The following is a 17,477-nucleotide window of genomic DNA, read 5'->3' as shown; positions in this document are numbered from 1 at the left end:
TTCCTGAGAGAACACAACACTGCTTTTGAGATGAAAACACTGGAGAGCAATTTAGAAGAGAGATTTCAAACTTCTGAATGGAAGAATATGGTTTAAATGGAAGATAGAACTACATGTAGAAGCTTAAGTCACATATATTTTACATCATGTATACAACATGCTATTGGTGTTGTACAACAATACCTGTGCACAGTCCAGCTTCAAAAGCAGGTCCACCCTCTTTAACTTGTTTAACAAATATGGTATCCATTGGCTCCAGTCTATTTCTTTGTTTTCCTGAGGAAGAAAGAATATTTCTTAATAGCATTTAATTACACTACATTACAATGTTTTTACTTTAAGAATTATTTTGAAATGTAATCCTGCCATGTTCATTGTTACATTAAATGCTCAAATTCAATTTGGGGTGAGAGAAAGAATAGGAGTCCTAAAGACAGCACTTCGTCTGGCTACACTAAAGTTCTTTTAGGTGTCTGGGGAAAAAAGAAAGGGGAGGGGGGCAGAGAGAGAGACATATCAAACTTGCAAGTATGTCCCAGTAAGTGGTATTTTTCAGGTTCATTTCACCATCGCATTGCTACATCGTCCTCATGCTGATGCCTACACTGCACAGTAAGAATCATCCCTTCCTCTTCTAGATTGCTCTCTGGCCCAACACAGACAAACTAAGTAAGAATTAGTAGGGCAAACTGAAAAACAAAATTTTAAAATCTTTCCTTAAAAGGAAAAAAAAAAGTTGATATGTAGACCTTATGGAACCGTAACACTGATTTTCTGTTTTTTAGATTCTTCAAGACAAATTCTAAAGTTTCTTGAAGATTTACCAAAATTCAAAAAAGGTATAATTCAAAGTAAATTATGTCTGTGTGTGCTGTACGTATCCATAAATACACAACGTAGAAGTTAATCTACAGTACTTAGAAACCATAACACCTCTATCTTCTTGCCTTCTCAGCATACACTTAATTTCCATGCTTCCAGAAACATACGTATCTTGTGCTTTTACATGCATGCCACCAAATCTAAGTAATTCTTAGTTGAAGTAGTCACTGCTTCCAAATTTCAAGATGGGTGAGTGTGTGCAGTATAACAAACAAAAAACACACCCCACCCCACCCCCCCCAAAAAAAAAACCAAACCAAACACCCCCACACAAACAAAAGCACAACACAAAAAACTCCAGTTATACTGCAGGCTAAAATACAGTGATGCTGTCCTGAGCTACACCTGTATGTAGCTGGAATAAGCCATTTTAGAGCTTCTACACAACTTCACTACTGTAATTTTTATGTCAGTCAGCTAAAATAACCCAAACAACCAAAAAACCCCAACCAAAAAAACCACCCAAGAATAAAATTTGAAACTATTTCCAGTCTGCCAGAAGACTGCACTGAACTTAATTTGCTCTACAGTGTTTTTGGTCTCTCCTGACCCCCCTGTACTACATGGTGCAACACACAAGCGCTCACAGAACCAGCAACAGAACCTCAAAGGTTTCAGATGGACAAGATTTTATGGTGTCAGTGCTGGCTTTAACAGCCTTGGTCCCTCCCAACTCCTACCTCCCCTGTACCACGCTCTCAGCTGTGATAGTATCACCCTTTGGAGGCTACATGGTGAGTCAGCCCAGGAGACTGACATGGATTGAGAATAAGCTGGGTGTGGGTTCCAGTTTACCAGCAAACCCTGGCATAGTGGAGAGAGTGGTATAAACTGCAGAAAAAGAAGGAAGCATAAGAGAATAAAGGGATTGCTTAAAACTGGCACTGCTGATAAAAGAAACACTCCTTGGAACTGAAGTATTAGGTTCTGATCACTTCTTCAGTGACTAATCTTTGACTTGGGCACAAATGGCACTGCTTTTGGAAGTACTTTTGCTACAGCTTTAAATATCCCATCTGGCCATGTTTACTAAGCCACAGCATTATTTATTGAATATAAATAAGGTGCCCCCCTCACCCCTTTTTTGGTTCAGTTTCCATATGGGAAAAGCTCATTATTTGAAGAATTTTAATAAACTGCACAAAACCAGACCTCCCTCTGACTCCAATTCACATCTTCCAAATACAAGTTTTAGCCTAATGCCTTCATTCTGCAGACCCTCAGTGTCCTGCCATTTTACCACAAAACAGTTCAACGAAAAGGCTTACTCATATGGCTCTAAATGGCCTTCTCAAACTAACTCCAGATTGGTAGAAAATAATTAAAAAGTTGATATGATAGATCAGATAACTATTATATACAAAGCAACTGAATTATAAATCAAGAAACTCCAGCTGGCAGCTCAGTGCCCAAATACTTTAAAATTTGATTAGCAAGACACAGCTACAAGATATACAAAATGTTCTTTGCGAACCAAAGCTAATATCTGTCATTTTTAATCTGCTGATTTAAACAGACACTGAACACATGATGGGTCTCATCCTTTAAAAGGCAGTAACATTTCAGCATTTAGACAAGCTTCAAGAATAATTTACCCAGATGTCATGAACAGAAGGTTGCTTCAACCACTTACAAGAGTGAAGTTACAATATGACCTTTTATAGGACCACCAAACATCCTTCCCAGTGTTGCCACTTAATCTTTTACTGAAGAGATATACAATCCCAAAAGTGACAAGAAAAATAAAAATTAATGCAGCTCCCATGGTGCATGGAATTTATAACACTTAGTATCTGATTCTTATAACCCAACACCAAGGGGCCACCTCAGCTTCCTTTATAAAATGCTCAAAAAAATGTTAGTGGCCTACTGCTAGTTTGCTGAACGCTAAAATGCTACTTTATGCCTTGTCCATACCCGAACACACAAAGCAAGAGGTCGAGCAGATAAAGTTACTCCCATTCAATATCCAACACAGAATACCTTTAATACATTTCCCACTTCTGAGTTAGAACGGAAAACTGTACCAATTTATGGAGACCAGAGATAGAAGGATTCCCTGAACATTTGATTTCCGACTGACCTGTCAGCTACACTGAGAGATTCTTTAACACTACGGGCACTGACTTCAGGTTTTCACCGCTATTTTATAGACCAATTCAGAAAGGTGATTATGCATTAAACTTGGCTCTTTGTCCTACATGTGGAAGGAGGCTATACTGAAGTCATTCTTCTTCCTAAAAAGGTGAACCACCACCCTGATGATAAAGATCAATTTAGGGGCAAAAAATTACAATGAAAGGTTTAAAACATTGTTTACATTTGCAGGTTCATTTTACAGATCAGTAATATCCAAATACAAGTAAAGATGAGAAGAAAACCTAGGACTCCCAAGCTCTTGTAGATGAATACATGCTCTTCATTTCTTCTTGGTCTTTTACATACTTGGGATACAAACCAAAACTTTTTTCCATCAGTAACGTATAAATGAACTTCCGGGAATATGTAGCCTCAAAGCCTATGTTTATATTTTAACTTTGAAACTCAAGTAAAGCTGAACAATATTTTCTGACAGCAGGAGCTAATGATACTTTTCTCAGACTGAGGGGGAATAAATCTTGTAGATGTACACTCAATCATTACAGAAATAAGTTTTAAGTGAAATGGATAATCCAGTAACTTAGCTCATGTCTCAAAATTTAACAATCCCTACACTTCCAATTTAACTGTGCCTAAATCTCCATTGGGTTCTCTCTGCACCCAATCATCAGGCTAAAGCAAGATGCTGTCCAAAATGTGAGACTAAACTTCTCTTTCCAAAGTCCATCTAGAGCAGATAATCACAGCGGAACTTTTACACTAAATTCTCCAGCTCTGCACTACAGCGTCAGACTGGATTCACAATTTTCCTTTCTACTATCAAAAGGCCTAATTTTTTAGAGCATGTCAGCGATTCCTTACAAGGTGATACAACAAAAACCAGTAAAGCAACTCGCACTACTAGTTTGTCAGACATGCAGCCTTATTTGCCAGTGCTTTTCCAGTGCTCATTACTGCCTATTACTTTGCCTTCTCCTTCCTTCCTTCTCCATACTTTTGTAAACAACTTCATAATTGAGCATTACATTGCAGGCTATGAGAAAATAAGACAATTTGTGCCAAATCTTCAATTGCAAGTGAAAAACAAGACATCACACACACACACAAAGAACAGGCAAGTGTGAGCTGCCAGAAACACACACATGCAAGGAAGCAGTGCAGATGAAAAGCACAACTTCTGTGAAAAAGAATTACATATTTACTTCATTTCTCCACAAGTGTAGCTATAAACAGAGGCGCAATCTCTCATAATGGCAATAAAAGAAATAGAAGCATATAAACTTGCTGAGTATGCAAGTTAGCTGACCAGAAACTGAAAAACAGTCCATAAAGTTGTCCTTTCCTTTATCAGTCTTGTAAGCACATAAAAATCTCCAGCATGAGTAAATGGTTGCCCGTCAGAATAAACTGAAACTCAAGTTATTGTCCAGGCAGTAATGTAGTTTTGCTAACAGAACGACTAAAATATTCCTTGCAGTGCAACCACTCCCACTTCAGTGATGCTATTCAAAAGAAAACAAAACTTTAGAGAAGGCCAATTAGTGACTGAACTTTCACTTCAGAGATTCAGTGTCATCAGAAATAAAGAAATAAAAATGAATCACCAAATATATAAAAGGCTCAAGACAAAAATTGATTGGCTTAAACATGGATAAGGAATCAGGAGTCTTTATATTGAGGTTCTTTAGACTAAACAAGCAAAGTTAAGAAAAGTAGTCTGAAGAAGCACACACACCTGTAAATGAAATACGAGACAAACATAGAAAAGCAGTTTACTGCAACAAGGTTTTTCCTAGCCAATACATACATTTTTCATAATTCTATGCAAATCTTCTAATCAGCAATTTTCAACCAAAAAATACTAACTGCTACCTTCAATAACCAGTGCAATCAAAGTAGAATCTACAAAATTAAGATTAGTGTCTTGTTTCAACTACTGTTCAAATTAATGACTAATAAAATTAAAGACTTTATTCATAATACATATATTTATAATAGTTACTGATCTAACCTGGATCTCCTAGCTGAGACAAGCCAATACCACCTCCACAGTCTGACCGGGGAAAGTAAGTTTCCCATTATAAAGTTACAAGGAAGCTTTCCTGACAAATGTTTGAGATGCCATGAGTGGACTACTTGCACTATGACAACCATCTGATGTGCAAAGTAATAAAAGTTCTTATCTGCTCTTTCTCCCTGATAAAAGAGAATATTAAAAAAACCCACTACTTTTAAACAAGACAGTAGAATAAAGAGTTGTTAACATTTATAACTGACTTACATTGGCGAGAGGGTCACATACAGCAATACTTTTCCTAACTCCCCTAAACTTGACAGAAATTAACTCTGTCTAGGTGCCAATTCTAGTTTAATCCCCTAAGATGCTAGTTTGGAATACAGCTGCTACAAGGAACATAACTAGTATTATATCAAGTGCTGTAACCTTGAGTTAGTTTTTAAACTACTCTTGGCAGACCAGACAGTATTACTGTACTGCTTTGTGATTCATCTGGAAAACAAAATGACATGGCAAAAGTTATATTATCAAATCTACCAACACACTACCAGAGAGCAACAAGCACATACCCTCTCTATAGTCATTAAACTTCCGATATAAAACAGTCAGATAAAAACATCCAAGTCAAAGACTACACAAAGGACACCTGTCTGACAAAGAATTCTTACATTTTGAAGGGGGGGACGGGGGAACAAAACCGAAAACCAACCACCAACCAAAAGAAACAAAACAAAAACCATACCAAAGTGCTATTGCTGACACAGCTCTCCCTTTCTTTTCGGCCTGCAGAGCACAAACCTGCAAGTGTTTTGGGACACAGTACCGATACATACATTCTTACAAAGTCTCTCCTAAGAATACACTGCTTAAAATCGTATCATTTCTCCTCTTCCTAGAGGAACAAAAATCTTTCACTCTGGGAAGCTGAACTGTGCTTAGAAATCCTCATAACACAGAAACTGAATAAAAGCTACAGAGTTTTGTTAACCTTATACAGAGTAATTCTACTCCTGGTTCTATGCTCAGCAGACAGCAAAAGGGTGACTTTCATTTTTAAACTGAAGAATCACCAGCCCCATGGAACACCTCAAATTATTAAATTAAGGCAGGCTCTTATGTACATCTTTCTCTGACTCAAGAGGGAGAAACATTCCTCTTGAACATGAATATCTCCAAGTATGATTTTGGATATCCAAGGCATTTGAACTCTTGGTTCAGCAGTGCCGACTGGCACTGATTCTTGGGATGCTTTTCAGGCAAAGGGAGAAGAAATATGTACAGATACAGTGGGACAAATGCTTCTAAACGATTACTGAATCAAACACCTGCTAATCATTTCCCAAACTACTCAAAAAGAGATTCATGAAAGTACAGCAGAACTTACATTTATTAACAGAGATTTCGTTTAAATATAAATCACAAAACTGTCAGGATTACATTTAATTGAGAGAGTCCAACGAAAAACAATTCTAGATTTTATAATTTGCAATCTGAATTTCATACATAGCAAGCATTTCTACACTAGCAATCCACTGCAGAAAAGGAGCCCAAAGGTCCCAGCCCAGCCCTGACAGAGCTTATTTCACCGTCAAGCACAAATTAACTCAACTGAAAAAACACTACGCAAAATACAGTGCCAAGGATAAGCCTCTAAGAGAGGATGATAACAAACAAAATAGTGTTCGAGTCATTTACCAGAGAAACACCTGGCATTCAACTCTGATACAGGAAAAATACACTCTTATTGCTCAAAGCACCTCTGGCATTTTGATTAGGCAACTCAAAGATGGTATTTCTTCTTTTGCTTACTCTCCTCTTAAACCATTTGACTAATACAACCTCAAGTCTATCTTCATGACAGGGTAGGGAAGAAGGAGAAAAAACCCCAACCTGCCATTGTTATGGAAAACATATAACAGTTTCAACTTAATTACAAACTCCAAAATCATGTTTTCCCATTGCATTATTTGCCAATATTATGACAAGTCTTTTCAACTCTCTCAAATCTAAAATGAAACCTTTAAGTTTAAAATCTAATCTATGATTAAACCATATAGAGGATTTACTTTAGTTCTTAGATAAGCAGAAAGCCATTCCGTTTATATCTATTGTAGTGAACCTACAGAATCTCCTCTAAATCCAAAGTTACACTTACACAGCTCTTCATATTTTTATTAAAAGTCAAAGGTGATTTGAACTCAATAGTAGACACTGCGAAATATTATACATGCAACAAGTTGGAAGGCCACTCTGCTGGACATTCTGAACTTTAAAGGACCAGGAATCATCAGGCTCTAGTCTCAGTGGAAAACTAAACAGGCCCTCTTTTAGCATTCTCAACATTTAGTATTAAAAAATTAAGTTGGATTAAAAATCCACAAAAAAGGACAATTTACAGTGGTGCTATGCTAAAGCATTAGTGTTATATACCTCCTCCGTGTGCCGGTGCTGACACAGGCTGGGTGAGTGCTTACAGAGACATAGTCTGGCCCTTAGAGTTCAGCTGCAAGTGAAGAGTAGCTGCACATCCAGTAGCTGCTGTCTCACCTCCACTTCCAGCCAGAGAGCGATACTCCTGCAACTGGGATCATGTACCTCAGACCATACTATCCCAGCAATCTATGACCCTTCCAAATATTTGCTTTCACATTCATTCTCTTGTTCCTTTATCTACCTTGCCCCCATCACCACAGGCACAATTAATTTATTTCATAATAGACTCAGCTGATAGACAATAATATTAAAAAACATGGGATTGAATTAAATCCTGGGAGAACACAAACTACATTACAGAAATCAACAGTCTGATTAAAAGAAATGAAACATCAAAAACTCGAGGCATTATATAAGCAGCAGTAAGAAATAAAAAGCTTTTCTTTCATTTTTCTCCACGCAAAGGCTCTACATCAAATCAGACTTGCATAGAGCTGAAGGAGCTCAGGTAATAAACTGGAACTATTTAGCTTAGACAACTGAAGGGTAGAAACTGCAATCCATAGTTAGACACATTAAAAAAAACAGCCTGGTGATCACAATTTAATGATCTAGAAATCTCAGTAAAAACAGATGTCTAAAGTCTCATTAGAAAGTGCACACTCAAATCTCTACAGAAAAGGACACTGAACAATATACCTAAGTCGCCTTTCATTTTTATGAGAAGATAAGCTACTAGTTGCTATAGATACTTCTACATAGAAATAAGAGATAAAGTAGGAAAAGCAAGAACATCCTATTAAACAAAAAAAGATATTGGATTATAATACTAGATTTCCTGGCACTGTATTAAAGATAAAATAGCTTAGTTCTCATATGAAAGATTAAATTCCTTTCAGACTATTTCTATATGCTTATCACTGTTCATTTTAATCATGATCCAGAAGTCAGACATTTTTGAAGAACAACATGTTTTAGGACAAGATACACAAAACAACCATTTAACATATACTAAACTTGCAGTTTGCCAGCTACAGCCTCAAGGGATCTCTGAGGGACAACAACGTATTCACCATATTAAGTGTGCAATGAAATAGCTTGGAGACAGCATGGCAATGGAGACTGTTTTTTCCAGCACCACTTACCACATGTTGACAGTGCAAGTTTTTAATATAAAATATTTTTAATAGGTATAGGTATTTTTCAGTTTGTCTCCAAATATTCCTACAATGCTCTCCTGGGAGACTTCTGCCTGTGAGATATTACTTTAATAAAATTTTGAAACAGAGCAAACTCCAGAAAACAGGAAGAATACTGATGGTATACCATCCTCAAAACACATGAAAAATACTCCAAGTTAATACAGGCCGCTCAGTATAGCAGAAATTCTCAAGAAAACAATAGAAGTTGATAAAAGTTTCCAGTCAGCGACCAAAGAATCCACTGAGAAAGATGTGCATCTTCTGATAAAGTGCACCTGTTAGAAAAGCATTTTATTACCTTAAAGTCAGCAACCCGGAGCAGTCAAAGTAGGAAAGAACATAAATCTTTCAAATAATAACTACAAAATATTTACGGTAACTCTGCAGTGATGCCCTTCCAGCAGATAACAGGGTGCTAAAGTCCCTCATAAGGAGCAGGACCTGCATATGTGAGGCTTCCACCCCCCTTGTCTGAAAAAAGCCTCATCTACTTCTTCCCTGATCAGGTGGTCTGCAAATCCTGCCCATAATCTCTAAACTGGCTCCCCATCCATCCCAAGCCAGAGCTCCATCCATCCCTGCTGCGGTCTCACAACTCAACAACCAAGGTAACTCAACCTCCGTACTTTCCCAACCTGTCCTTCCCAAAGTGGCTGTACTCATCCACTGCAGCACTCTAGCCCACTCCTGTGAGCTATCCTATCCCACCCTGTCTCTGTGACCCCCCATGAGATCACAGCCCTGCAGCTGCATGCAGACCTCCAGTTCCTCCTGCTTGTCCCCCATGCTGCATGCATGAGGGGCTTCAGAGAGGCTGTCAAAAAAAGGTATGAGAGCTCTCCCCATCATCTTGTCCTGTAGGCATTCTCTTAGTTATGTGCATACACTTGAGGTGGTCTCCTTGCCTCCCAACTGCTGACCATGAGGTGTCTCCTGTCCACAGCATCTTAACCCCTTCGCTTGATAACCTAATCCACCACTCCCTCACGTGCTTCTGGACCATCATCTCCCTCCTCTGTCATTCCTAGTTTAGAGCTCCCCTGGACAAATTTGCATTACGTTTTATTCTAAATGCTTTGAAATCCTACTGCTTACTGAAAGCAAGATTAATGCAAGCCAGGAGCAAGATCCAAATACGTACTTAAAAAGTTGCACTAAAATTCTATACCAGAACATAAAACCATATAAAAGTATTTCTTTCACTGTTAGAATACGTAAAATCTGGTACATGCTTTTATCTTCTGCCCTCTAGACTTAATTAGGTACTCGGCTCCTTTGAAAAGAATATTCAAGTGCTTTCAATAAAAGGTAATAGCAATTGAAATGCTTTTCTCCACACTCACCCACTCAAATCTGTAACTGCTGAACCTGATAAAACCCCCAACTTTTAAAGGTAAGTTTAACCTGTGAAAAGGGCAAAGGTAATTAGGAATCTTCACTCAAAATCAATACTGAAAAAAAAGACAATTTTGCACTGGCACACACTGCTTCACAAAAACAAAAAGCTTGAATCCCCTTAGCTCAGTCTTTCAGAGGGGAAAGCTCAAGTGAATTAAGTGCATTATCATCGACCAACTTCAAAAGAAAAATGTTTATTATTATTTTCAGTGTTAATTAAGACAAGAGCTTCACAGAGGCAAGTTTTCCAATCAAGTCTGAAGGAAAATACATGAAATTTGCCACTAGATGGCTCCTCTGTACGACACACACACACACACACTGCACCCTACCCAAAACATGCTCTTCCTCAAGCTGCTGAAGCAACTGGAGCTTAGCAGCAAGGAACCCCCTAGCCAGCAGACAGCTTAGTGCCGTTCCAAAGCGGCTCGGTCTCATTTTCCAGTGTTAATTACTTTAAGAATCCTTGTGATAATCCTTCACAGAATTTCTGACATACCTGCTTTTGCTAAAGTAACATGATGTTGGTGAACACGAAAAATTAGATATGCTCTTCCGGATTTTCTCCACACAAGCTTCCTACTCACCTCATCTGGGAACAGGAACAACTTGCATCAATGTAAATAGAAACCGTTTCACGATCCCCCTCCCACCCGCCCCCACCAAGATCACGATAAACGCTGGGGAAAAATGTCTTACAGACTTTGTCCCATTTTGTTATTTTTGAAGGTGTAATACACAAAACTGGCAGGTTAATTTCTACCGACACCTACATCCCCGACCTTACAGTCAACTCCTCTCTTTCCAGAGGACAACATTCCCTCCTGCTGATGAGACTACTGTTATCTTTCCAGAGCACTTTGTGCCCTCTGATTCGTATTTCAAGGCATACAACATACTACGTTGCTATAAATAAGCAATAGTTAAACTATGATTCATAGTTTAAGTAGCTACAGAAAAATTTCCAGAAAGTAATCTTGCTCCCACCTGCACAGATCTCATAGTGAACCAAATAAATGTTTGTTTACTGCTGTTCCTCTACTGCAAAACAGATCTCAGATAACGTTTTAGATAAGCAGACCCACAGCATTTGCATCTTCAGCTGATCCAGTTCTCCCTATGAGAAGAATACTGCAGAACCTAGTTCTCTAGACCACAAGTGGTATATTACATGCTGGTTTGGCACAGAGAATTGACAACTTTCCCTTCCCCTAAAGGAATCTGCCTTTTCTTTTTGTATGCCAGAATGGATAAAGGAGGTCAAGTTTGAAGGGGTGTATGGGAGCCCATGAGGAACAGAAAGAGATTGACTTTTCACTGTTTAACAAGCAGGTGACAACAGCTGAGTAAAACTAGGAGGATGAAATGGATGAATTAATCTGCTTCCAAGGAAAATAAAGTTCAAGTAAATTCATATTTCCCAGAATGCTTCTAATATATCACAAATACACAAAAAAAAATGAAACAGAAGTTCAGATGTGTTCTCTGCCTTCCAACTAAATTAGATTTTAAAAAGTATATTAAAACCAGGTACCATTCTCTGCTACAGTGTAAAGCAAATTGTAACCCACCAGTAAAACAAGCATTCACCTTATGCTGTCTCTGAGCAAAGGTACCCACGTTTGAACAGGCCAGTCCTCAGGGAGCTGCACTGCACTGCCAGATGAAGCACAAACTGAAGCCCCTGCATGTTACACTTGCAATGCAGCTAATCCTACCTCCTCTGTATACCTTAGCATCACGACAGACTGGGAAAAACAGAAAAGTGGGACTGGGCTCTCAACCTGAAAACCCAATTTCTTTACCTAAATCAACACATTTTTCACCTTTCTAAGGAAACAGTAAGATACCACCAAAAAGGGGAGCGTGGATGCCAAAATAGCTAAATACCAAAGAGAAATTTAAGTGGCACTGAGATGTAGCACAAGTTAATTAAAAAAATTAAGTTAATTAGTGAATCAAGAAAGAGAGCAAACACAGACAATGTGAGAGGAAGAAAGCTATAAAAGTAGAGGATACAGGCATAACCTAGAAATAAGTAATTTTTTCCATCTCTCCTAAATCAAGTGCAAGAATTTTGTTCACACATCTTATCTGACATCACTGAAACATGTTTCATGAATCTTTTAAAATGTACATGAGAGTACCAAAACTGATGAAGATCAGTACTATTAAATACTGAAGAAAGTATCATGAAGCTAACAGGAGTAACCTTTTTTATCTTCTGTTTTTAGAACAGTTGTATACCACTTTTGTGGATAGTTTTTACGACCTCTACCAACACTAGGTTCATATACTTATGTGTTGCATTTATTAAAGTTGCAACAAAATTTAAATTTCATACTGGCTGCTCTTAGACACACTGTACAACCTTTTTTTTTAAATGCATGTATAGAAATACATCCATGAGACCCTTTATAGTAGTACTTTGTACAGATAACTGTGGGTCTTACATGCAGATCAAATTACGAGAGTGTGAAACTTTGGTACTAAAAGGTAACAGAGCTGGTTTCTTGTCTTCTTGTCATACACATAACAAGGTGATATACACAGCACAGGTGGTACAGCACATATTTTAATTAACTTAGTGGCCACGCAAACATCTACACTAAATAGATAAAGCTAAAAACCAGGTATTTTCTTTCGGGCCACTGCCATGAAATTCCATGAGCTTGATGGTCACACTGAAGTGACTGCACATTTCAAACTCTCAGGTAGCTACTGAAGTATATTACACAGCTAAAGAGAACTGTTTGACATAGTGGATCTGTGAAAGAGTAAAAAAAATACATACCTTGTCTATTCCCATTCTCTTCATCCTAAGGAAAAAGAAAGAGTGCATATTAAAAATTCAATAAATAAAAAAATGTGTAAGCATCTATAAGCTACAAAGGCTTGAAGTGAACTTGTGAGATTGTCTGCATTCTGATATCTTGTATTTTTTCATAAATATTCAAATTTACAGAATTTTATTCTGAGAATGAAGTGTAATACTGTTTAAAAAACAAACAACTTCTGCAGTTCCATGAAACATCCCCACAGAAACAACATGAACAGCATTATCTGAAAACAAACGTACCAAAACCCCCGAAACGCTGCCATGAAGCCTAATACTGCACTGTGTGTCGTTGCAAGCATTTTTCCAACCTGAAAGCCAGGCAGGAGAGATTATACTTTAATCTAAGGATTCAAAAATAAATAATATGCAAGAGATAAAAAATATTTTGTAAGCAAGCTATGAATACGCTTCCTGAAATCTGAAATACCAAGTTTGTTTTGCCTTCAGTAATACTGCCTAGATAAAAATATCTACCCCAAACACTACTTAGTAACAACCTCAAAGATTCTCCTTCTGCTCACTGCACTATATATACACAATCGTAACTACCAGGTATCACCAACAGTCTTTAAAAAAAAAAAAAAAGAACACACACACACACCAAAAAAAATTTTTTAAAAAAAAATCACACAACTGGAATGTACTGAGGGAGAATGGTATGCTTAAAATAGAAAATTATTACTTAAGTTACTTCCTTGACAATATTTTAATATGAATGAAAGGCTTTTGAAAGATCATGGCTAATCCCTTGTACAAAATTCTATTTGAAAACCACAGTTGTTTAAATATAGAAATATGTACTTACTTTGAATTGTAACTTCATGGAGCAATAAACTTTCAATCTAAATACAATTGCTTAAGACTCATATGTACTATTTGGGAAGTATTTCTAACAATTCACCTCAGCTAATTAAAACAGCTTCATCCTGAAGGAAAGAAGGAGCAAGGAGATGATCACAAATAATTTTCACCTGTATACTCCTGCCTACTTTTCAATGGATTAATTCTAAATTTCTAGGTCTTTTGCATTTAAAGACAAATCACTTTTTCATATTAAAATATTTTCAAAGCAACTGCACACTGATCTCAGCAACCATTCAAGAGAGGAAGACCTGAAGAAAGAGATGGAGTAAGATCTGGATATGAATGCTATATAATGATGAGGATGAGAAAATTCTCTCCTAGGTGCAATACATTTCTTGTGAGATATACAAAATTCTGCTGGAGCTTTGTAAGATACTACAGAAAGGTAAGTTTAAGGAAGAAGAAAACAACCACCCCCCCAAAAAAAACCCAAAACACTGAGTTAACAGAGATCTGGTACTCATCCTACTTTTATAAAGCCACAATAATTATCATTACCACCCAAACACTGAGAGCAGCAACCAGTGTAACCTCAAGCTGGACAGTCCTGTCTGCTGTATACTTTGGTAAAAACACCACACTAGTAGACAAGTACTGTTAAGATTTATCATTATATCTCTTGAAACCCTGTAACAGCCAGTTGGTTTTGAACTACGATCAGCAGTGAAGAATTATACGAGGCTAACATCTGTATGTCTCTAGTTTCCACCCAGTCTGTCAAAGGAAAAAATATGTTTAGGACTCTGAATATTAGAGCTGATAGTCCAGAAAAATGCAGGCCACACATAGGGGAGGCTACCTGGTTTGATGCTATAAAACAAAACAATTACAGAAATGAAAAGTTAACTAATATAGAATTGCAATAATTTATGAAATACTGCAGTGGGTGTGTCAGTTTGTCACTGGGTGTGCAAAGCTCTGTTATAAAGGACAGCTGCAAAACATTACCTTTTCATGGTATCAAGCCAGTGAGCTCAGGCCTTTAAAAACGGAATGCTTTATAACGCAAATGTTTTGAAATTAGCTTTCCCTCCTATATTTACCTCTTACACACTGTAAGATGTTAGTATATGCTGCTTCCATACCTAAAGAGATGACTTTCTTTTATCGTTTACTTGCTTCTCAGACTGACTGAACTTGGAGAACAAACTCCACGTGCAAAAAAAGCATGTTGCTAACAAATCCTAATAAACATGTGATGTTAAAAGCATAATTTAACATAGGCTCTTTGCAATGCTAGCTTAAGAAATCTTCCATACACTCCCTAGTCACTTGAAAGCAAAGGAGGCATGGGAAGCAAGGAGGATACATAATGGGTTACTCTTGAATGTGCAGCTATTCCCAGTTCAGTGTGTGGCCACACACAAGCACAGCCAAGTACTTTTGCCAAAATTAAATGTGTTAAACCACAGCCTCAGTTTCCAAGATTATCTTTTCACACCACCCTTCACACAGGGTTTTCTCTCCCAACAGACCTACCAAACAACACTTTCTTCCATAACCTTTATCATGACATTTATAAATTAGTTAATTAACAACAATTACAATGAAAGTCCCTTGATTTGTAGATAATTAGCTGTTTTGTGCAGGAACCATAAAAAGATAGTAGAACTTAGTACAACATCCTGAATTTGACCTAGACCTGCAGCACTATGTACATACTGAATGTTAAATTTAAAACATATATAATAAAAATATAAATAATGTACATTAAATATAACATACTAGTATTCAGTATTAAAATATGCAGAGATACTTCCCTGACTTGATTATAACCAATCATGTTCAATCATTTCAATAACAGCAAGTAAGGCCTGTCTTCCAGTCAGATGTAAATGGAGAAAAAGCTTTACAGATGCCCCTCATACGCAGTCGTGCAGGTCACTGTCACCTTGTCACTAAGGTATCAAGTTTTAGTCTTGAAACTCACCCTGCTTATTCAGGTGTTGCACAAGCGTGTTTCACATCTAACTCAGGTGGCTGACAGTGCCAGTCAGAGCACTGGTCTAGTTATCTGACCAGGAATTGTAGTTTCACATTGATGACAGTGGGAGTCTAACAAAGGCAGACCTCAGCTTTGTACATGTAAGGCTAGAAATATCTGCAACTAGAGCTTACCCTTACCAAACCTTAAGCCTCTTGGTCAACATGACTCCACCTATTTACTCAGTTTTTGAACAGTTCTTATTTTTCAGAAAAAGTCAACAGCATCCTTAAAAGTAAAATGAAAGTTTAGCACTGTTGTGTTTTTCTGATCAGCACTGAAACAAAACAAACCCTTGCTGAAGTGCTGCAACAGACATCCATGAGATGGACCAGATAGCTAGAATTTCACGTAAGCTGGACTTCGCTTCTGCACAAAAATGACCCTCATTCTGTTAACCTGGTGCTCTGCACTTCTGAGTATCAGGAGAAGCCTCACACCTCTCTCCTTATTGAATAGGAAGGGTTAGGTATGCCTCCAGTCTGAAATATTAAGGGAAGATGTCACCAAAAAAAAAATTTTAAAAAATCACCTGAAGAACTGAAGATAAGACAAGTACTATTAGGTGCTAATATATTCAAAAAGTGTGTTTTGAGACTCCCAGTCAGCCAGAGCTTTGAGGCAGATCTGCCTAGACCTATTCCTTGTGGTGACCATTCCCAGGACAATCGAAAAAAAAGCTTTTCAACTGAACATAGGTTTTATGAGACTAACAACTAGAACAAAACTTCTTGAAATTTAAATAAAAAACCAACACCTCAAATGCACCTAGGCAGAGAACAGATTAATTTAAAGATTTTTATAAATTAACACCCACTCTTCTCCACTCAATCCATCCTTTGGGGTAGAGTTCTTTGCTTCCAAGAAAATTCACCTCAGTGCCTTTCCAAGTTGCCTTCTCCAGCCTGTAGGAAGCTCTTCTTCCCATTCCCATGGAATATCCAGCTGTGGTGTGATTTTACCACACCCTGCAGCCTAGGAGCATTATGCTCTCTATCCTAGAGATGCCCACTGTTCATCCCCAATGAAGGAGTCTTGTCCTCTTCTCCCCAGAGGATTCCACCTGACCTGTGAACAGCTTTTCAAACACACACAAACTGCAAGCAACAGGAACAGAACTTTTAATGGAGAGATCTTCACTAGATATTTCTGAATTGAACCAGGAGTAGGTATTTAAAAAAAAAAAAAACCAAACACATATATATCCACAAAGAATGTTTGAAAGAAAGCTCTTTTAGATACTTTTCTTTCTCTTCACTACCTCTATCAGTTTATGTTGACTTGCAGAAAGATTTAGAGATACTAGGGCAAGCTTACCTTGAAAGACATCAAAAGAGCTAGAATGCAAAGCCTTCCGTGGGGTCAAAAAAAGACGTCTACACTGATGTAGAGGTAAATTGCCAACATCAGGTTGACACCTGTGATAACAAAAGGTCTGTGGCTCTAAAACTAGTAGGGGATTGAGTAACTCTGGCTGTTATGTCAATGGCATCTTTAACTTCCAGCTGTAACCTCTATCTTAGAGGTAGCTGCATGTATTCTAAGGTGTGAAGAAGGAACAAGGCTACTACAAGATTCAAGACAGTCAGAAAAACAAATCACAGTTACCATCATTATACTACCTCTAAGGTGTGCAAAACAGAACATCTCTGCCTTCTAAGGCCCTTACAATTTTGATCAATGAGGAAAGAAAGAGGAATGATACTTGAGCTTAGAATCAATGACCGACACTGTAATTAGCTGGTAACCAATATGATC

The 17,477-nt window shown here is 37.7% G+C and overlaps 1 protein-coding gene across 4 annotated transcripts in view; it reads right to left on the bottom strand.

Annotated features, from left to right (window-relative positions):
• Positions 1–17,477, bottom strand: part of ARHGAP21 (Rho GTPase activating protein 21) — a 120,219-nt gene that overhangs the window by 50,590 nt on the left and 52,152 nt on the right. For all 4 annotated transcript variants that reach the window (XM_074833833.1, XM_074833851.1, XM_074833825.1 and 1 more), the window contains 2 exons: positions 12,827–12,851; positions 184–276 (listed from right to left, as the gene is read on the bottom strand). In XM_074833833.1, coding sequence (XP_074689934.1) covers positions 184–276; positions 12,827–12,851 — 118 coding nt within the window. The remainder of the gene's footprint in view (positions 1–183; positions 277–12,826; positions 12,852–17,477) is intronic.

Source organism: Strix aluco, chromosome 1 (assembly GCF_031877795.1).
Source record: "Strix aluco isolate bStrAlu1 chromosome 1, bStrAlu1.hap1, whole genome shotgun sequence".
NCBI classification, from domain to species: Eukaryota; Metazoa; Chordata; class Aves; order Strigiformes; family Strigidae; genus Strix; species Strix aluco.
This window is presented reverse-complemented; position numbering and strand designations above follow the sequence as displayed.